Below are 22843 nucleotides of genomic sequence, written 5' to 3' on the forward strand. Positions count from 1 at the left end.
ATGATGTATGGGGGAGACACCACTAGGGGGAGCAGTGACCTGTGTATGATGTATGGGGAGACACCACTAGGGGAAGCAGTGACCTGTGCATGATGTATGGGGAGACACCACTAGGGGGAGCAGTGACCTGTGTATGATGTATGGGGGAGACACCACTAGGGGGAGCAGTGACCTATGTATGATGTATGGGGGAGACACCACTAGGGGGAGCAGTGACCTCTGTATGATGTATGAGGAGACACCACTAGGGGGAGCAGTGACCTGTGTATGATGTAAGAGGAGACACCACTAGGGGGAGCAGCGACCTGTGTATGATGTATGAGGGGAGACACCACTAGGGGGAGCAGTGACCTGTGTATGATGTATGAGGAGACACCACTAGGGGGAGCAGCGACCTGTGTATGATGTATGAGGAGACACCACTAGGGGGAGCAGTGACCTGAGTATGATGTATGGGGAGACACCACTAGGGGGAGCAGTGACCTGTGTATGATGTATGGGGGAGACACCACTAGGGGAGCAGTGACCTGTGTATGATGTGTATGAGGAGGACACCACTAGGGGAGCAGTGACCTGTGTATGGGGGAGACACCAATAGAGGGAGCAGTGACCTGTGTATGGGGGGACACACTAGGGGGAGCAGTGGACCTGTGCATGAATGTATGGGGGGACAACCACTAGGGGGAGCAGAGTGACCTGTGTATGATGTATGAGGAGACACCACTAGGGGGAGCAGTGACCTGTGTATGATGTATGAGGAGACACCACTAGGGGGAGCAGTGACCTGTGTATGATGTATGGGGGGACACCACTAGGGGGACACCACTATGTATGATGTATGGGGGAGACACCACTAGGGGGAGCAGTGACCTGTGTATGATGTATGAGGAGACACCACTAGGGGGAGCAGTGACCTGTGTATGATGTATAAGGAGACACCACTAGGGGGAGCAGTGACCTGTGTATGATGTATGGGGAGACACCACTAGGGGGAGCAGTGACCTGTGTATGATGTAAGAGGAGACACCACTAGGGGGAGCAGTGACCTGTGTATGGGGGAGACACCACTAGGGGGAGCAGTGACCTGTGTATGGGGGGACACCACTAGGGGGAGCAGTGACCTGTGCTTGATGTATGGGGGGACACCACTAGGGGGAGCAGTGACCTGTGTATGATGTATGAGGAGACCACCACTAGGGGGTAGCAGTGACCTGTGTATGATGTATGGGGGGACACCACTAGGGGGAGCAGTGACCTGTGTAGATGTATGGGGGAGACACACTATGGGGAGCAGTGACCTGTGTATGCTGTATGAGGAGTAACCACTAGGGGGAGCGCAGTGACCTGTGTATGATGTATGGGGAGACACCACTAGGGGGAGCAGTGACCTGTGTATGATGTATGGGGGAGACACCACTAGGGGGACACCACTATGTATGAATGTATGGGGGAGACACCACTAGGGGAGCAGTGACCTGTATATGATGTATGGGGGGACACCACTAGGGGAGCAGTGACCTGTGTTATGATGTATGGGGGAGACACCACTAGGGGGAGCAGTGACCTGTGTATGATGTATGAGGAGACACCACTAGGGGGAGCAGGACCTGTGTATGATGTATGGGGAGACACACACTAGGGGGAGCAGTGACCTGTGTATGATGTTATGGGGAGACACCCACTAGGGGGACACCACTATGTATGATGTATGGGGGAGACACCACTAGGGGGAGCAGTGACCTGTGTATGATGTATGGGGGGACACCACTAGGGGGAGCAGTGACCCGGTATGATGCATGGGGAGACACCACTAGGGGGAGCAGTGACCTGTGTATGATGTATGAGGAGACACCACTAGGGGGAGCTTGACCTGTGTATGATGTATGAGGAGACACCACTAGGGGGAGCAGTGACCTGTGTATGATGTATGGGGGTGACACCACTAGGGGGAGCAGTGACCTGTGTATGATGTATGGGGGTGACACCCACTAGGGGGAGCAGTGACCTGTGTATGATGTATGAGGAGACACCACTAGGGGGAGCAGTGACCTGTGTATGATGTATGAGGAGACACCACTAGGGGGAGCAGTGACCTGTTTATGATGAATGGGGGGACACCACTAGGGGAGCAGTGACCTGTGTATGATGTAGAGGAGACACCCACTAGGGGGAGCAGTGACCTGTGTATGATGTATGAGGGGAGCACCACTAGGGGGAGCAGTGACCTGTGTATGAGGTATGGGGGAGACACCACTAGGGGGAGCAGTGACCTTGGCTATGATGTATGGGGAGACACCACAGGGGGAGCAGCTGCCTGTGTATGATGGTATGGGGTGACACCATAGGGGGAGCAGTGGACCTGTGTATGATGTATGAGGAGACACCACTAGGGGGAGCAGTGACCTGTGTATTGATGTATGGGGAGACAACACTAGGGGGAGCAGGACCTGCTGTATGATTTATGGGGGGACACCACTAGGGGGAGCAGTGACCTGTGTATGATGTATGGGGAGACAACCACTAGGGGGAGCAGAGACCTGGTGTATGATTTATGGGGAGACACCACTAGGGGGAGCAGTGACCTGTGTATGATGTATGAGGGGACACCACTAGGGGAGTACAGTGACCTGTGTATGCTGTATGAGGGGAGACACCACTAGGGGGAAGCAGTGACTGTGTAGATGTATGGGGGAGACACCACTAGGGGGAGCAGTGACCTGTGTATGATGTATGGGGGGAGACACCACTAGGGGGAGCAGTGACCTGTATATGGAGGAGACACCACTAAGGGGAGCAGTGACCTATGTATGATGTATGAGGGGACACCACTAGGGGGAGCAGTGACCTGTGTATGGAGGAGACACCACTAGGGGGAGCAGCGACCTGTGTATGATGTATGAGGGGACACCACTAGGGGGAGCAGTGACCTGTGTATGATGTATGAGGAGACACCACTAGGGGGAGCAGTGACCTGTGTATGATGTATGGGGGGACACCACTAGGTGGAGCAGTGACCTGTGTATGATGTATGGGGGGACACCACTAGGGGGAGCAGTGACCTGTGTTGATGTATGGGGAGACCACACTAGGGGGAGCAGTGACCTGTGTATGATGTATGGGGGAGACACCACTAGGGGGAGCAGTGACCTGTGTATGATGTATGGGGGAGACACCACTAGGGGAAGCAGTGACCTGTGTATGATGTATGGGGGAGACACCACTAGGGGGAGCAGTGACCTGTGTATGATGTATGGGGGAGACACCACTAGGGGGAGCAGTGACCTATGTATGATGTATGGGGGAGACACCACTAGGGGGAGCAGTGACCTCTGTATGATGTATGAGGAGACACCACTAGGGGGAGCAGTGACCTCTGTATGATGTATGAGGAGACACCACTAGGGGGAGCAGTGACCTGTGTATGATGTATGGGGGGACACCACTAGGGGGACACCACTATGTATGATGTATGGGGGAGACACCACTAGGGGGAGCAGTGACCTGTGTATGATGTATGGGGGGACACCACTAGGGGGAGCAGTGACCCGTGTATGATGTATGGGAGACACCACTAGGGGGAGCAGTGACCTGTGTATGATGTATGAGGAGACACCACTAGGGGGAGCAGTGACCTGTGTATGATGTATGAGGAGACACCACTAGGAAGAGCAGTGACCTGTGTATGATGTATGGGGTGACACCACTAGGGAGCAGTGACCTGTGTATGATGTATGAGGAGACACACTAGGGGGAGCAGTGACCTGTGTATGATGTATGAGGAGACACCACTAGGGGAGCAGTGACCTGTGTATGATGTATGGGGGAGACACCACTAGGGGGAGCAGTGACCTGTGTATGATGTAAGAGGAGACACCACTAGGGGGAGCAGTGACCTGTGTATGGGGGAGACACCACTAGGGGGAGCAGTGACCTGTGTATGGGGTGACACCACTAGGGGGAGCAGTGACCTGTGCTGATGTATGGGGGACACCACTAGGGGAGCAGTGACCTGTGTATGATGTATGAGGAGACACCACTAGGGGGAGCAGTGACCTGTGTATGATGAATGGGGGGACACCACTAGGGGAGCAGTGACCTGTGTATGATGTATGGGGGAGACACCACTAGGGGGAGCAGTGACCTGTGTATGATGTATGAGGAGACACCACTAGGGGGAGCAGTGACCTGTGTATGATGTATGGGGAGACACCACTAGGGGGAGCAGTGACCTGTGTATGATGTATGGGGGAGACACCACTAGGGGGACACCACTATGTATGATGTATGGGGGAGACACCACTAGGGGGAGCAGTGACCTGTGTATGATGTATGGGGGGACACCACTAGGGGGAGCAGTGACCTGTGTATGATGTATGGGGGAGACACCACTAGGGGGAGCAGTGACCTGTGTATGATGTATGAGGAGACACCACTAGGGGGAGCAGTGACCTGTGTATGATGTATGGGGAGACACCACTAGGGGGAGCAGTGACCTGTGTATGATGTATGGGGGAGACACCACTGGGGGACACCACTTTGTATGATGTATGGGGGAGACACCACTAGGGGGAGCAGTGACCTGTGTATGATGTATGGGGGGACACCACTAGGGGGAGCAGTGACCCGTGTATGATGCATGGGGAGACACCACTAGGGGGAGCAGTGACCTGTGTATGATGTATGAGGAGACACCACTAGGGGGAGCAGTGACCTGTGTATGATGTATGAGGAGACACCACTAGGGGGAGCAGTGACCTGTGTATGATGTATGGGGGTGACACCACTAGGGGGAGCAGTGACCTGTGTATGATGTATGGGGGTGACACCACTAGGGGGAGCAGCGACCTGTGTATGATGTATGAGGAGACACCACTAGGGGGAGCAGTGACCTGTGTATGATGTATGGGGGAGACACCACTAGGGGGACACCACTATGTATGATGTATGGGGGAGACACCACTAGGGGGAGCAGTGACCTGTGTATGATGTATGGGGGGACACCACTAGGGGGAGCAGTGACCCGTGTATGATGCATGGGGAGACACCACTAGGGGGAGCAGTGACCTGTGTATGATGTATGAGGAGACACCACTAGGGGGAGCAGTGACCTGTGTATGATGTATGAGGAGACACCACTAGGGGGAGCAGTGACCTGTGTATGATGTATGGGGGTGACACCACTAGGGGGAGCAGTGACCTGTGTATGATGTATGGGGGTGACACCACTAGGGGGAGCAGCGACCTGTGTATGATGTATGAGGAGACACCACTAGGGGGAGCAGTGACCTGTGTATGATGTATGAGGAGACACCACTAGGGGGAGCAGTGACCTGTGTATGATGTATGGGGGAGACACCACTAGGGGGAGCAGTGACCTGTGTATGATGTATGAGGAGACACCACTAGGGGGAGCAGTGACCTGTGTATGATGTATGAGGGGAGACACCACTAGGGGGAGCAGTGACCTGTGTATGATGTATGAGGGGACACCACTAGGGGGAGCAGTGACCTGTGTATGATGTATGGGGAGACACCACTAGGGGGAGCAGTGACCTGTGTATGATGTATGGGGGTGACACCACTAGGGGGAGCAGTGACCTGTGTATGATGTATGAGGAGACACCACTAGGGGGAGCAGTGACCTGTGTATGATGTATGGGGAGACACCACTAGGGGGAGCAGTGACCTGTGTATGATGTGTGGGGGAGACACCACTAGGGGGAGCAGTGACCTGTGTATGATGTATGAGGTGACACCACTAGGGGGAGCAGTGACCTGTGTATGATTTATGAGGAGACACCACTAGGGGGAGCAGTGACCTGTGTATGGGAGGACACCACTAGGGGGAGCAGTGACCTGTGTATGATGTGTGGGGGAGACACCACTAGGGGGAGCAGTGACCTGTGTATGATGTATGAGGTGACACCACTAGGGGGAGCAGTGACCTGTGTATGATGTATGAGGAGACACCACTAGGGGGAGCAGCGACCTGTGTATGATGTATGAGGGGACACCACTAGGGGGAGCAGTGACCTGTGTATGATGTATGGGGAGACACCACTAGGGGGAGCAGTGACCTGTGTATGATGTATGGGGGGACACCACTAGGGGGAGCAGTGACCTGTGTATGATGTATGAGGAGACACCACTAGGGGGAGCAGTGACCTGTGTATGATGTATGGGGGAGACACCACTAGGGGGAGCAGTGACCTGTGTATGATGTATGGGGGGACACCACTAGGGGGAGCAGTGACCTGTGTATGATGTATGAGGAGACACCACTAGGGGGAGCAGTGACCTGTGCATGAGGAGACACCACTAGGGGGAGCAGTGACCTGTGTATGATGTAAGAGGAGACACCACTAGGGGGAGCAGTGACCTGTGTATGATGTATGGGGGAGACACCACTAGGGGGAGCAGTGACCTGTGTATGATGTATGAGGAGACACCACTAGGGGGAGCAGTGACCTGTGTATGATGTATGAGGAGACACCACTAGGGGGAGCAGTGACCTGTGTATGATGTATGGAGGAGACACCACTAGGGGGAGCAGTGACCTGTGTATGATGTATGGGGGAGACACCACTAGGGGGAGCAGTGACCTGTGTATGATGTATGGGGGAGACACCACTAGGGGGAGCAGTGACCTGTGTATGATGTATGGGGAGACACCACTAGGGGGAGCAGTGACCTGTGTATGATGTATGGAGGAGACACCACTAGAGGGAGCAGTGACCTGTGTATGATGTATGGGGGAGACACCACTAGGGGGAGCAGTGACCTGTGTATGGGGGAGACACCACTAGGGGGAGCAGTGACCTGTGTATGATGTATGAGGAGACACCACTAGGGGGAGCAGTGACCTGTGTATGATGTATGAGGAGACACCACTAGGGGGAGCAGTGACCCGTGTATGATGTATTGGGGGACACCACTAGAGGGAGCAGTGACCTGTGTATGATGTATGAGGAGACACCACTAGGGGGAGCAGTGACCCGTGTATGATGTATTGGGAGACACCACTAGGGGGAGCAGTGACCTGTGTATGATGTATGGGGGTGACACCACTAGGGGGAGCAGTGACCTGTGTATGATGTATGGGGGTGACACCACTAGGGGGAGCAGTGACCTGTGTATGATGTATGGGGGGACACCACTAGGGGGAGCAGTGACCTGTGTATGATGTATGAGGAGACACCACTAGGGGGAGCAGTGACCTGTGTATGATGTATGAGGAGACACCACTAGGGGGAGCCGTGACCTGTGTATGATGTATGGAGGAGACACCACTAGGGGGAGCAGCGACCTGTGTATGATGTATGGGGGAGACAACCACTAGGGGGAGCAGTGACCTGTGTATGAATGTATGGGGGGAGACACCACTATGGGGGAGCAGTGACCTGTGTATGATGTATGGGGGAGACACCACTAGGGGAAGCAGTGACCTGTGCATGATGTATGGGGGAGACACCACTAGGGGGAGCAGTGACCTGTGTATGATGTATGGGGGAGACACCACTAGGGGGAGCAGGTGACCTATGTATGATGCTATGGGGGAGACACCACTAGGGGAGCAGTGGATCTCTGTATGATGTCATGAGGAGACACCACTAGGGGGAGCAGTGACTGTGTATGATGTAAGAGGAGCACCACTAGGGGGAGCAGCGACCTCGTGTAATGATGTATGAGGGGACCACCACTAGGGGGAGCAGTGACCTGTGTATGATGTATGAGGAGACACCACTAGGGGGAGCAGCGACCTGTGTATGATGTATGAGGAGACACCACTAGGGGGAGCAGTGACCTGTATGATGATGTATGGGGTAGACACCACTAGGGGGAGCAGTGACCTGTGTATGATAGTATGGGGAGACACCACTAGGGGGAGCAGTGACCTGTGTATGATGTATGAGAGGAGACACCACGAGGGGGAGCAGTGACCTGTGTATGGGGGAGACACCACTAGGGGGAGCAGTGACCTGTGTATGGGGGGACACCACTAGGGGGAGCAGTGACCTGTGCATGATGTATGGGGGGACACCACTAGGGGGAGCAGTGACCTGTGTATGATGTATGAGGAGACACCACTAGGGGGAGCAGTGACCTGTGTATGATGTATGAGGAGACACCACTAGGGGGAGCAGTGACCTGTTTATGATGAATGGGGGGACACCACTAGGGGAGCAGTGACCTGTGTATGATGTATGAGGAGACACCACTAGGGGAGCAGTGACCTGTGTATGATGTATGGGGGAGACACCACTAGGGGGAGCAGTGACCTGTGTATGATGTATGAGGAGACACCACTAGGGGGAGCAGTGACCTGTGTATGATGTATGGGGGGACACCACTAGGGGGACACCACTATGTATGATGTATGGGGGAGACACCACTAGGGGGAGCAGTGACCTGTGTATGATGTATGGGGGGACACCACTAGGGGGAGCAGTGACCCGTGTATGATGTATGGGGAGACACCACTAGGGGGAGCAGTGACCTGTGTATGATGTATGAGGAGACACCACTAGGGGGAGCAGTGACCTGTGTATGATGTATGAGGAGACACCACTAGGAAGAGCAGTGACCTGTGTATGATGTATGGGGGTGACACCACTAGGGGGAGCAGTGACCTGTGTATGATGTATGAGGAGACACCACTAGGGGGAGCAGTGACCTGTGTATGATGTATGAGGAGACACCACTAGGGGGAGCAGTGACCTGTGTATGATGTATGGGGGAGACACCACTAGGGGGAGCAGTGACCTGTGTATGATGTAAGAGGAGACACCACTAGGGGGAGCAGTGACCTGTGTATGGGGGAGACACCACTAGGGGGAGCAGTGACCTGTGTATGGGGGGACACCACTAGGGGGAGCAGTGACCTGTGCTTGATGTATGGGGGGACACCACTAGGGGGAGCAGTGACCTGTGTATGATGTATGAGGAGACACCACTAGGGGGAGCAGTGACCTGTGTATGATGTATGGGGGGACACCACTAGGGGGAGCAGTGACCTGTGTATGATGTATGGGGGAGACACCACTATGGGGAGCAGTGACCTGTGTATGAGGAGACACCACTAGGGGGAGCAGTGACCTGTGTATGATGTATGGGGGGACACCACTAGGGGGAGCAGTGACCTGTGTATGATGTATGGGGGAGACACCACTAGGGGGAGCAGTGACCTGTGTATGATGTATGAGGAGACACCACTAGGGGGAGCAGTGACCTGTGTATGATGTATGGGGAGACACCACTAGGGGGAGCAGTGACCTGTGTATGATGTATGAGGAGACACCACTAGGGGGACACCACTATGTATGATGTATGGGGGAGACACCACTAGGGGGAGCAGTGACCTGTGTATGGGGGGACACCACTAGGGGGAGCAGTGACCTGTGTATGATGTATGGGGGAGACACCACTAGGGGGAGCAGTGACCTGTGTATGATGTATGAGGAGACACCACTAGGGGGAGCAGTGACCTGTGTATGATGTATGGGGAGACACCACTAGGGGGAGCAGTGACCTGTGTATGATGTATGGGGGAGACACCACTAGGGGGACACCACTATGTATGATGTATTGGGGAGACACCACTAGGGGGAGCAAGTGACCTGTGTATGATGTATGGGGGGACACCACTAGGGGAGCAGTGACCCGTGTATGATGCATGGGGAGACACCACTAGGGGGAGCAGTGACCTGTGTATGATGTATGAGGAGACACCACTAGGGGGAGCAGTGCCCTGTGTATGATGTATGAGGAGACACCACTAGGGGGAGCAGTGGACCTGTGTATGATGTATGGGGGTGACACCACTAGGGGGAGCAGTGACCTGTGTATGATGTATGGGGGTGACACCACTAGGGGGAGCAGCGACCTGTGTATGATGTATGAGGAGACACCACTAGGTGGAGCAGTGACCTGTGTATGATGTATGAGGAGACACCACTAGGGGGAGCAGTGACCTGTGTATGATGTATGGGGGAGACACCACTAGGGGGAGCAGTGACCTGTGTATGATGTATGAGGAGACACCACTAGGGGGAGCAGTGACCTGTGTATGATGTATGAGGGGAGACACCACTAGGGGGAGCAGTGACCTGTGTATGATGTATGGGGGAGACACCACTAGGGGGAGCAGTGACCTGTGTATGATGTATGGGGAGACACCACTAGGGGGAGCAGTGACCTGTGTATGATGTATGGGGGTGACACCACTAGGGGGAGCAGTGACCTGTGTATGATGTATGAGGAGACACCACTAGGGGGAGCAGTGACCTGTGTATGATGTATGGGGAGACACCACTAGGGGGAGCAGTGACCTGTGTATGATTTATGGGGGGACACCACTAGGGGGAGCAGTGACCTGTGTATGATGTATGGGGAGACACCACTAGGGGGAGCAGTGACCTGTGTATGATGTATGGGGAGACACCACTAGGGGGAGCAGTGACCTGTGTATGATTTATGGGGGGACACCACTAGGGGGAGCAGTGACCTGTGTATGATGTATGGGGAGACACCACTAGGGGGAGCAGTGACCTGTGTATGATGTATGGGGGAGACACCACTAGGGGGACACCACTATGTATGATGTATGGGGGAGACACCACTAGGGGGAGCAGAGACCTGTGTATGATTTATGGGGAGACACCACTAGGGGGAGCAGTGACCTGTGTATGATGTATGAGGGGACACCACTAGGGGGAGCAGTGACCTGTGTATGATGTATGAGGGGAGACACCACTAGGGGGAGCAGTGACCTGTGTATGATGTATGGGGGAGACACCACTAGGGGGAGCAGTGACCTGTGTATGATGTATGGGGGGAGACACCACTAGGGGGAGCAGTGACCTGTATATGGAGGAGACACCACTAGGGGGAGCAGTGACCTGTGTATGATGTATGGGGAGACACCACTAGGGGGAGCAGTGACCTGTGTATGATGTATGAGGAGACACCACTAGGGGGAGCAGTGACCTGTGTATGATGTATGGGGGGACACCACTAGGGGGAGCAGTGACCTGTGTATGATGTATGGGGGGACACCACTAGGGGGAGCAGTGACCTGTGTATGGGGGAGACACCACTAGGGGGAGCAGTGACCTGTATATGGGGGGACACCACTAGGGGGAGCAGTGACCTGTGTATGGGGGAGACACCACTAGGGGGAGCAGTGACCTGTGTATGGGGGGACACCACTAGGGGGAGCAGTGACCTGTATATGGGGGAGACACCACTAGGGGGAGCAGTGACCTGTGCATGATGTATGAGGAGACACCACTAGGGGGAGCAGTGACCTGTGTATGATGTATGAGGAGACACCACTAGGGGGAGCCGTGACCTGTGTATGATGTATGGGGAGACACCACTAGGGGGAGCAGTGACCTGTGTATGGGGGAGACACCACTACGGGGAGCAGTGACCTGTGTATGGGGGGACACCACTAGGGGGAGCAGTGACCTGTATATGGGGGGACACCACTAGGGGGAGCAGTGACCTGTGTATGATGTATGAGGAGACACCACTAGGGGGAGCAGTGACCTGTGTATGATGTATGGGGGGACACCACTAGGGGGAGCAGTGACCTGTGTATGGGGGAGACACCACTAGGGGGAGCAGTGACCTGTATATGGGGGGACACCACTAGGGGGAGCAGTGACCTGTATATGGGGGGACACCACTAGGGGGAGCAGTGACCTGTGTATGGGGGAGACACCACTAGGGGGAGCAGTGACCTGTATATGGGGGGACACCACTAGGGGGAGCAGTGACCTGTATATGGGGGGACACCACTAGGGGGAGCAGTGACCTGTATATGGGGGAGACACCACTAGACAGCATCTGCACGCGGCTCCCTCCACCTCCAGAGGTCGCTGATTGCCGGAGACCACTTGGACCTTTTGAGACCTTTGCAGAGTTTGGATATTAACCCCCTCTGAGCTGGTGGCGGACAGGAGACGTGTGTCCTTCACCATTAACCCTTAGTTACATAGACCTGGAGCTGTGTTATACAAAACTAGACAATATAGGGCGACATCTTGTGACCAAAATGCGGAATTGCTCCAGAGAATACACAAATACTTTTTACATCCAGTGTCGGCTACAGATCCGCAGCACCAACCGCTCCGTAACATATACAGCTGTATACACGGCCTCCTCTCCAGGTTATATACAGCTGTATACACGGCCTCCTCTCCAGGTTATATACAGCTGTATACACGGCCTCCTCTCCAGGTTATATATAGCTGTATACACGGCCTCCTCTCCAGGTTATATACAGCTGTATACACGGCCTCCTCTCCAGGTTATATACAGCTGTATACACGGCCTCCTCTCCCGGTTATATACAGCTGTATACACGGCCTCCTCTCCAGGTTATATACAGCTGTATACACGGCCTCCTCTCCAGGTTATATACAGCTGTATACACGGCCTCCTCTCCAGGTTATATACAGCTGTATACACGGCCTCCTCTCCAGGTTATATACAGCTGTATACACGGCCTCCTCTCCAGGTTATATACAGCTGTATACACGGCCTCCTCTCCAGGTTATATACAGCTGTATACACGGCCTCCTCTCCAGGTTATATACAGCTGTATACACGGCCTCCTCTCCCGGTTATATACAGCTGTATACACGGCCTCCTCTCCAGGTTATATACAGCTGTATACACGGCCTCCTCTCCAGGTTATATACAGCTGTATACACGGCCTCCTCTCCAGGTTATATACAGCTGTATACACGGCCTCCTCTCCAGGTTATATACAGCTGTATACACGGCCTCCTCTCCAGGTTATATACAGCTGTATACACGGCCTCCTCTCCAGGTTATATACAGCTGTATACACGGCCTCCTGTCTAGGTTATATACAGCTGTATACACGGCCTCCTCTCCAGGTTATATACAGCTGTATACACGGCCTCCTCTCCAGGTTATATACAGCTGTATACACGGCCTCCTCTCCAGGTTATATACAGCTGTATACACGGCCTCCTCTCTAGGTTATATACAGCTGTATACACGGCCTCCTCTCCCGGTTATATACAGCTGTATACACGGCCTCCTCTCCCGGTTATATACAGCTGTATACACGGCCTCCTCTCCAGGTTATATACAGCTGTATACACGGCCTCCTCTCCCGGTTATATACAGCTGTATACACGGCCTCCTCTCCAGGTTATATACAGCTGTATACACGGCCTCCTCTCCAGGTTATATACAGCTGTATACACGGCCTCCTCTCCCGGTTATATACAGCTGTATACACGGCCTCCTCTCCCGGTTATATACAGCTGTATACACGGCCTCCTCTCCAGGTTATATACAGCTGTATACACGGCCTCCTCTCCAGGTTATATACAGCTGTATACACGGCCTCCTCTCCAGGTTATATACAGCTGTATACACGGCCTCCTCTCCAGGTTATATACAGCTGTATACACGGCCTCCTCTCCAGGTTATATACAGCTGTATACACGGCCTCCTCTCTAGGTTATATACAGCTGTATACACGGCCTCCTCTCCAGGTTATATACAGCTGTATACACAGCCTCCTCTCCAGGTTATATACAGCTGTATACACGGCCTCCTCTCCCGGTTATATACAGCTGTATACACGGCCTCCTCTCCAGGTTATATACAGCTGTATACACGGCCTCCTCTCCCGGTTATATACAGCTGTATACACGGCCTCCTCTCCAGGTTATATACAGCTGTATACACGGCCTCCTCTCCAGGTTATATACAGCTGTATACAAGGCCTCCTCTCCAGGTTATATACAGCTGTATACACGGCCTCCTCTCCATATAACTTCATCCATCTCCCGTATTTTGCAGCCGGCATTTGAAGTTGAACTTTCGGAGCTGAGTTTGGTGAAGAGTGAGATTAACTTGGCCCTCAACAACCTGAGCTCGTGGATGAAGGACGAGAATGTGTCCAAGAATATGGTGAGTGCAAAGCTCTTCACTAAGACTGTGTCTGTGCCGGCCGTCATGGGGTTAGGGGTGGGGAGGAGAGGAGAGGAGCAGTGACTGGGACAGGGGTGAGGAGGAGAGGAGCAGTGACTGGGACAGGGGTGGGGAGGAGAGGAGCAGTGACTGGGACAGGGGTGAGGAGAGGAGCAGTGACTGGGACAGGGGTGAGGAGAGGAGAGGAGCAGTGACTGGGATAGGGGTGAGGAGGAGAGGAGCAGTGACTCGGACAGGGGTGAGGAGCAGTGACTGGGACAGGGGTGGGGAGGAGAGGAGCAGTGACTGGGACAGGGGTGAGGAGAGGAGAGGAGCAGTGACTGGGACAGGGGTGGAGAGGAGAGGAGCAGTGACTGGGACAGGGGTGGGGAGGAGAGGAACAGTGACTGGGACAGGGGTGAGGAGCAGTGACTAGGACAGGGGTGGGGAGGAGAGGAGCAGTGACTGGGCAGGGTGAGGAGAGGAACAGTGACTGGGACAGGGGTGAGGAGAGGAGCAGTGACTGGGACAGGGGTGGAGAGGAGAGGAGCAGTGACTGGGACAGGGGTGGAGAGGAGAGGAGCAGTGACTGGGACAGGGGTGAGGAGGAGAGGAACAGTGACTGGGACAGGGGTGAGGAGAGGAACAGTGACTGGGACAGGGGTGAGGAGAGGAGCAGTGACTGGGACAGGGGTGAGGAGGAGAGGAGCAGTGACTGGGACAGGGGTGAGGAGGAGAGGAGCAGTGACTGGGACAGGGGTGAGGAGGAGAGGAACAGTGACTGGGACAGGGGTGAGGAGAGGAACAGTGACTGGGACAGGGGTGAGGAGGAGAGGAGCAGTGACTGGGACAGGGGTGAGGAGGAGAGGAGCAGTGACTGGGACAGGGGTGAGGAGAGGAACAGTGACTGGGACAGGGGTGAGGAGGAGAGGAGCAGTGACTGGGACAGGGGTGGGGAGGAGAGGAACAGTGACTGGGACAGGGGTGAGGAGGAGAGGAGCAGTGACTGGGACAGGGGTGAGGAGGAGAGGAGCAGTGACTGGGACAGGGGTGAGGAGAGGAACAGTGACTGGGACAGGGGTGAGGAGGAGAGGAGCAGTGACTGGGACAGGGGTGAGGAGAGGAACAGTGACTGGGACAGGGGTGAGGAGGAGAGGAGCAGTGACTGGGACAGGGGTGAGGAGGAGAGGAGCAGTGACTGGGACAGGGGTGGAGAGGAGAGGAGCAGTGACTGGGACAGGGGTGAGGAGGAGAGGAGCAGTGACTGGGACAGGGGTGAGGAGGAGAGGAGCAGTGACTGGGACAGGGGTGGAGAGGAGAGGAACAGTGACTGGGACAGGGGTGAGGAGGAGAGGAGCAGTAACTGGGACGGGTGAGGAGGAGAGGAGCAGTGACTGGGACAGGGGTGAGGAGAGGAACAGTGACTGGGACAGGGGTGAGGAGGAGAGGAGCAGTGACTGGGACAGGGGTGAGGAGGAGAGGAACAGTGACTGGGACAGGGGTGGAGAGGAGAGGAGCAGTGACTGGGACAGGGGTGGGGAGGAGAGGAGCAGTGACTGGGACAGGGGTGGGGAGGAGAGGAGCAGTGACTGGGACAGGGGTGAGGAGGAGAGGAGCAGTGACTGGGACAGGGGTGAGGAGGAGAGGAGCAGTGACTGGGACAGGGGTGAGGAGGAGAGGAGCAGTGACTGGGACAGGGGTGAGGAGAGGAACAGTCACTGGGACAGGGGTGAGGAGGAGAGGAGCAGTGACTGGGACAGGGGTGAGGAGAGGAACAGTGACTGGGACAGGGGTGAGGAGGAGAGGAGCAGTGACTGGGACAGGGGTGAGGAGGAGAGGAGCAGTGACTGGGACAGGGGTGAGGAGGAGAGGAGCAGTGACTGGGACAGGGGTGAGGAGGAGAGGAGCAGTGACTGGGACAGGGGTGAGGAGGAGAGGAACAGTGACTGGGACAGGGGTGGAGAGGAGCAGTGACTGGGACAGGGGTGAGGAGGAGAGGAGCAGTGACTGGGACAGGGGTGGAGAGGAGAGGAGCAGTGACTGGGACAGGGGTGGGGAGGAGAGGAGCAGTGACTGGGACAGGGGTGGGGAGGAGAGGAACAGTGACTGGGACAGGGGTGAGGAGGAGAGGAGCAGTGACTGGGACAGGGGTGAGGAGAGGAGAGGAGCAGTGACTGGGACAGGTGTGGGGAGGAGAGGAGCAGTGACTGGGACAGGGGTTAGGAGAGGAGCAGTGACTGGGACATGGGTGAGGAGGAGAGGAGCAGTGACTGGGACAGGGGTGGGGAGGAGAGGAACAGTGACTGGGACAGGGGTGAGGAGGAGAGGAGCAGTGACTGGGACAGGGGTGAGGAGGAGAGGAGCAGTGACTGGGACAGGGGTGAGGAGAGGAGAGGAGCAGTGACTGGGACAGGGGTGGGGAGGAGAGGAGCAGTGACTGGGACAGGGGTGAGGAGAGGAGAGGAGCAGTGACTGGGACAGGGGTGGGGAGGAGAGGAGCAGTGACTGGGACAGGGGTGAGGAGGAGAGGAGCAGTGACTGGGACAGGGGTTAGGAGAGGAGCAGTGACTGGGACAGGGGTGAGGAGGAGAGGAGCAGTGACTGGGACAGGGGTTAGGAGAGGAACAGTGACTGGGACAGGGGTGGGGAGGAGAGGAGCAGTGACTGGGACAGGGGTGAGGAGAGGAGCAGTGACTGGGACAGGGGTGAGGAGGAGAGGAGCAGTGACTGGGACAGGGGTGAGGAGAGGAGCAGTGACTGGGACAGGGGTGAGGAGAGGAGCAGTGACTGGGACAGGGGTGAGGAGGAGAGGAGCAGTGACTGGGACAGGGGTGAGGAGGAGAGGAGCAGTGACTGGACAGGGGTGAGGAGGAGAGGAGCAGTGACTGGGACAGGGGTGGAGAGGAAACAGTGACTGGGACAGGGGTGAGGAGGAGAGGAACAGTGACTGGGACAGGGGTGAGGAGAGGAGCAGTGACTGGGACAGGGGTGAGGAGGAGAGGAGCAGTGACTGGGACAGGGGTTAGGAGAGGAACAGTGACTGGGACAGGGGTGAGGAGGAAAGGAGGAGTGACTGGACAGGGGTGAGGAGAGGAGAGGAGCAGTGACTGGGACAGGGGTGGGGAGGAGAGGAGCAGTGACTGGGACAGGGGTGAGGAGAGGAGAGGAGCAGTGACTGGGACAGGGTGGGGAGGAGAGGAGCAGTGACTGGGACAGGGTGAGGAGGGAGAGGAGCAGTGACTGGGACAGGGGTGAGGAGAGGAGCAGTGACTGGGACAGGGGTGAGGAGGAGAGGAGCAGTGACTGGGACAGGGGTGAGGAGGAGAGGAGCAGTGACTGGGACAGGGGTGAGGAGGAGAGGAGCAGTGACTGGGACAGGGGTGGAGAGGAGAGGAGCAGTGACTGGGACAGGGGTGGGGAGGAGAGAACAGTGACTGGACATGGGTGAGGAGAGGAGAGGAGCAGTGACTGGGACAGGGGTGAGGAGGAGAGGAGCAGTGACTGGGACAGGGGTGGGGAGGAGAGGAGCAGTGACTGGGACAGGGGTGAGGAGGAGAGGAGCAGTGACTGGGACAGGGGTGGGGAGGAGAGGAGCAGTGACTGGGACAGGGGTGAGGAGGAGAGGAGCAGTGACTGGGACAGGGGTGAGGAGGAGAGGAGCAGTGACTGGGACAGGGGTGAGGAGGAGAGGAGCAGTGACTGGGACAGGGGTGGAGAGGAACAGTGACTGGGACAGGGGTGAGGAGGAGAGGAGCAGTGACTGGGACAGGGGTGAGGAGAGGAGCAGTGACTGGGACAGGGGTGAGGAGGAGAGGAGCAGTGACTGGGACAGGGGTTAGGAGAGGAACAGTGACTGGGACAGGGGTGAGGAGGAAAGGAGGAGTGACTGGGACAGGGGTGAGGAGAGGAGAGGAGCAGTGACTGGGACAGGGGTGGGGAGGAGAGGAGCAGTGACTGGGACAGGGGTGAGGAGAGGAGAGGAGCAGTGACTGGGACAGGGGTGGGGAGGAGAGGAGCAGTGACTGGGACAGGGGTGAGGAGGAGAGGAGCAGTGACTGGGACAGGGGTGAGGAGAGGAGCAGTGACTGGGACAGGGGTGAGGAGGAGAGGAGCAGTGACTGGGACAGGGCTGAGGAGGAGAGGAGCAGTGACTGGGACAGGGGTGAGGAGGAGAGGAACAGTGACTGGGACAGGGGTGGAGAGGAGAGGAGCAGTGACTGGGACAGGGGTGGGGAGGAGAGAAACAGTGACTGGGACATGGGTGAGGAGAGGAGAGGAGCAGTGACTGGGACAGGGGTGAGGAGGAGAGGAGCAGTGACTGGGACAGGGGTGGGGAGGAGAGGAGCAGTGACTGGGACAGGGGTGAGGAGGAGAGGAGCAGTGACTGGGACAGGGGTGGGGAGGAGAGGAGCAGTGACTGGGACAGGGGTGAGGAGGAGAGGAGCAGTGACTGGGACAGGGGTGAGGAGAGGAGCAGTGACTGGGACAGGGGTGAGGAGAGGAGAGGAGCAGTGACTGGGACAGGGGTGAGGAGAGGAGCAGTGACTGGGACAGGGGTGAGGAGGAGAGGAGCAGTGACTGGGACAGGGGTGGGGAGGAGAGGAGCAGTGACTGGGACAGGGGTGGGGAGGAGAGGAGCAGTGACTGGGACAGGGGTGAGGAGGAGAGGAGCAGTGACTGGGACAGGGGTGAGGAGGAGAGGAGCAGTGACTGGGACAGGGGTGAGGAGGAGAGGAGCAGTGACTGGGACATGGGTGAGGAGGAGAGGAGCAGTGACTGGGACAGGGGTGGGGAGGAGAGGAACAGTGACTGGGACAGGGGTGAGGAGGAGAGGAGCAGTGACTGGGACAGGGGTGAGGAGGAGAGGAGCAGTGACTGGGACAGGGGTGAGGAGGAGAGGAGCAGTGACTGGGACAGGGGTGAGGAGGAGAGGAGCAGTGACTGGGACAGGGGTGAGGAGGAGAGGAGCAGTGACTGGGACAGGGGTGAGGAGGAGAGGAGCAGTGACTGGGACAGGGGTGAGGAGGAGAGGAGCAGTGACTGGGACAGGGGTGGGGAGGAGAGGAGCAGTGACTGGGACAGGGGTGAGGAGGAGAGGAGCAGTGACTGGGACAGGGGTGAGGAGGAGAGGAGCAGTGACTGGGACAGGGGTTAGGAGAGGAGCAGTGACTGGGACAGGGGTGAGGAGGAGAGGAGCAGTGACTGGGACAGGGGTGAGGAGGAGAGGAGCAGTGACTGGGACAGGGGTGAGGAGGAGAGGAGCAGTGACTGGGACAGGGGTGAGGAGGAGAGGAGCAGCGTTAGAAAAGTGGCCGGGATCACGGCCTCTAGTACAGTTGCTTCTGAAGTTGAGGGCCCGGCCGTTCTCCGGTGTTTGAGGACCCTGCTAATTTCCTCTGTTTGATCTTCCTTTAGGCCACAGTCCTGGACTCGGCATTTATCCGGAAGGAGCCGTACGGTGTTGTCCTCATTATGGCACCTTGGAATTACCCCGTCCTCCTGTCTTTGGTGCCTCTTATAGGGGCTATTGCTGCAGGTGAGTCTCATCCCAGATCTCATCTACAGATTGTACTGATCAGCCGTATCCTGAGGAGGAGGAGGAGGATACATGTATACTGTGCACCGGGGGAGACGCTGCATCCTCATACACTGATCAGCCGTATCCTGAGGAGGAGGAGGAGGATACATGTATACTGTGCTCCGGGGGAGACGCTGCATCCTCATACACTGATCAGCCGTATCCTGAGGAGGAGGAGGAGGATACATGTATACTGTGCACCCGGGGAGACGCTGCATCCTCATACACTGATCAGCCGTATCCTGAGGAGGAGGAGGAGGATACATGTATACTGTGCACCGGGGGAGACGCTGCATCCTCATACACTGATCAGCCGTATCCTGAGGAGGAGGAGGAGGAGGATACATGTATACTGTGCACCGGGGGAGACGCTGCATCCTCATACACTGATCAGCCGTATCCTGAGGAGGAGGAGGAGGATACATGTATACTGTGCTCCGGGGGAGACGCTGCATCCTCATACACTGATCAGCCGTATCCTGAGGAGGAGGAGGAGGATACATGTATACTGTGCTCCGGGGGAGACGCTGCATCCTCATACACTGATCAGCCGTATCCTGAGGAGGAGGAGGAGGATACATGTATACTGTGCACCGGGGGAGACGCTGCATCCTCATACACTGATCAGCCGTATCCTGAGGAGGAGGAGGAGGATACATGTATACTGTGCACCCGGGTGAGACGCTGCATCCTCATACACTGATCAGCCGTATCCTGAGGAGGAGGAGGAGGATACATGTATACTGTGCACCGGGGGAGACGCTGCATCCTCATACACTGATCAGCCGTATCCTGAGGAGGAGGAGGAGGATACATGTATACTGTGCACCCGGGGAGACGCTGCATCCTCATACACTGATCAGCCGTATCCTGAGGAGGAGGAGGAGGAGGATACATGTATACTGTGCACCGGGGGAGACGCTGCATCCTCATACACTGATCAGCCGTATCCTGAGGAGGAGGAGGAGGATACATGTATACTGTGCTCCGGGGGAGACGCTGCATCCTCATACACTGATCAGCTGTATCCTGAGGAGGAGGAGGATACATGTATACTGTGCACCGGGGGAGACGCTGCATCCTCATACACTGATCAGCCGTATCCTGAGGAGGAGGAGGATACATGTATACTGTGCACCCGGGTGAGACGCTGCATCCTCATACACTGATCAGCCGTATCCTGAGGAGGAGGAGGAGGATACATGTATACTGTGCACCGGGGGAGACGCTGCATCCTCATACACTGATCAGCCGTATCCTGAGGAGGAGGAGGAGGAGGATACATGTATACTGTGCTCCGGGGGAGACGCTGCATCCTCATACACTGATCAGCCGTATCCTGAGGAGGAGGAGGAGGAGGATACATGTATACTGTGCACCCGGGTGAGACGCTGCATCCTCATACACTGATCAGCCGTATCCTGAGGAGGAGGAGGATACATGTATACTGTGCACCGGGGGAGACGCTGCATCCTCATACACTGATCAGCTGTATCCTGAGGAGGAGGAGGATACATGTATACTGTGCACCCGGGGAGACGCTGCATCCTCATACACTGATCAGCCGTATCCTGAGGAGGAGGAGGATACATGTATACTGTGCACCCGGGGAGACGCTGCATCCTCATACACTGATCAGCCGTATCCTGAGGAGGAGGAGGATACATGTATACTGTGCACCGGGGGAGACGCTGCATCCTCATACACTGATCAGCCGTATCCTGAGGAGGAGGAGGAGGATACATGTATACTATGCACCCGGGGGAGACGCTGCATCCTCATACACTGATCAGCCGTATCCTGAGGAGGAGGAGGAGGATACATGTATACTGTGCACCGGGGGAGACGCTGCATCCTCATACACTGATCAGCCGTATCCTGAGGAGGAGGAGGAGGATACATGTATACTGTGCACCGGGGGAGACGCTGCATCCTCATACACTGATCAGCTGTATCCTGAGGAGGAGGAGGATACATGTATACTGTGCACCCGGGGAGACGCTGCATCCTCATACACTGATCAGCCGTATCCTAAGGAGGAGGAGGAGGATACATGTATACTGTGCACCGGGGGAGACGCTGCATCCTCATACACTGATCAGCCGTATCCTGAGGAGGAGGAGGAGGAGGATACATGTATACTGTGCACCCGGGGGAGACGCTGCATCCTCATACACTGATCAGCTGTATCCTGAGGAGGAGGAGGATACATGTATACTGTGCACCGGGGGAGACGCTGCATCCTCATACACTGATCAGCCGTATCCTGAGGAGGAGGATACATGTATACTGTGCACCGGGGGAGACGCTGCATCCTCATACACTGATCAGCTGTATCCTGAGAAGGAGGAGGATACATGTATACTGTGCTCCGGGGGAGACGCTGCATCCTCATACACTGATCAGCCGTATCCTGAGGAGGAGGAGGAGGATACATGTATACTATGCACCGGGGGAGACGCTGCATCCTCATACACTGATCAGCCGTATCCTGAGGAGGAGGAGGAGGAGGATACATGTATACTGTGCACCGGGGGAGACGCTGCATCCTCATACACTGATCAGCCGTATCCTGAGGAGGAGGAAGAGGATACATGTATACTGTGCACCGGGGGAGACGCTGCATCCTCATACACTGATCAGCCGTATCCTGAGGAGGAGGAGGAGGAGGATACATGTATACTGTGCACCGGGGGAGACGCTGCATCCTCATACACTGATCAGCCGTATCCTAAGGAGGAGGAGGAGGAGGATACATGTATACTGTGCACCGGGGGAGACTCTGCATCCTCATACACTGATCAGCCGTATCCTGAGGAGGAGGAGGAGGAGGATACATGTATACTGTGCACCGGGGGAGACGCTGCATCCTCATACACTGATCAGCCGTATCCTAAGGAGGAGGAGGAGGAGGATACATGTATACTGTGCACCGGGGGAGACTCTGCATCCTCATACACTGATCAGCCGTATCCTGAGGAGGAGGAGGAGGAGGATACATGTATACTGTGCACCGGGGGAGACGCTGCATCCTCATACACTGATCAGCCGTATCCTGAGGAGGAGGAGGAGGATACATGTATACTGTGCTCCGGGGGAGACGCTGCATCCTCATACACTGATCAGCCGTATCCTGAGGAGGAGGAGGAGGATACATGTATACTATGCACCCGGGGGAGACGCTGCATCCTCATACACTGATCAGCCGTATCCTGAGGAGGAGGAGGATACATGTATACTGTGCTCCGGGGGAGACGCTGCATCCCCATACACTGATCAGCCGTATCCTGAGGAGGAGGAGGAGGA

At 56.1% G+C, this 22843-nt stretch overlaps 1 protein-coding gene across 1 annotated transcript in view; it reads left to right on the plus strand.

Moving 5' to 3' along the window:
* LOC138792172 (aldehyde dehydrogenase family 3 member B1-like) overlaps nucleotides 1-22843 on the plus strand; it is a 110511-nt gene that overhangs the window by 12981 nt on the left and 74687 nt on the right. Inside the window, exons 3-4 of the mRNA XM_069969275.1 lie at nucleotides 13849-13959; nucleotides 19375-19495. Coding sequence (XP_069825376.1) covers nucleotides 13849-13959; nucleotides 19375-19495 — 232 coding nt within the window. The remainder of the gene's footprint in view (nucleotides 1-13848; nucleotides 13960-19374; nucleotides 19496-22843) is intronic.

Source organism: Dendropsophus ebraccatus, chromosome 5, assembly GCF_027789765.1.
Source record: "Dendropsophus ebraccatus isolate aDenEbr1 chromosome 5, aDenEbr1.pat, whole genome shotgun sequence".
Taxonomy (NCBI): domain Eukaryota; kingdom Metazoa; phylum Chordata; class Amphibia; order Anura; family Hylidae; genus Dendropsophus; species Dendropsophus ebraccatus.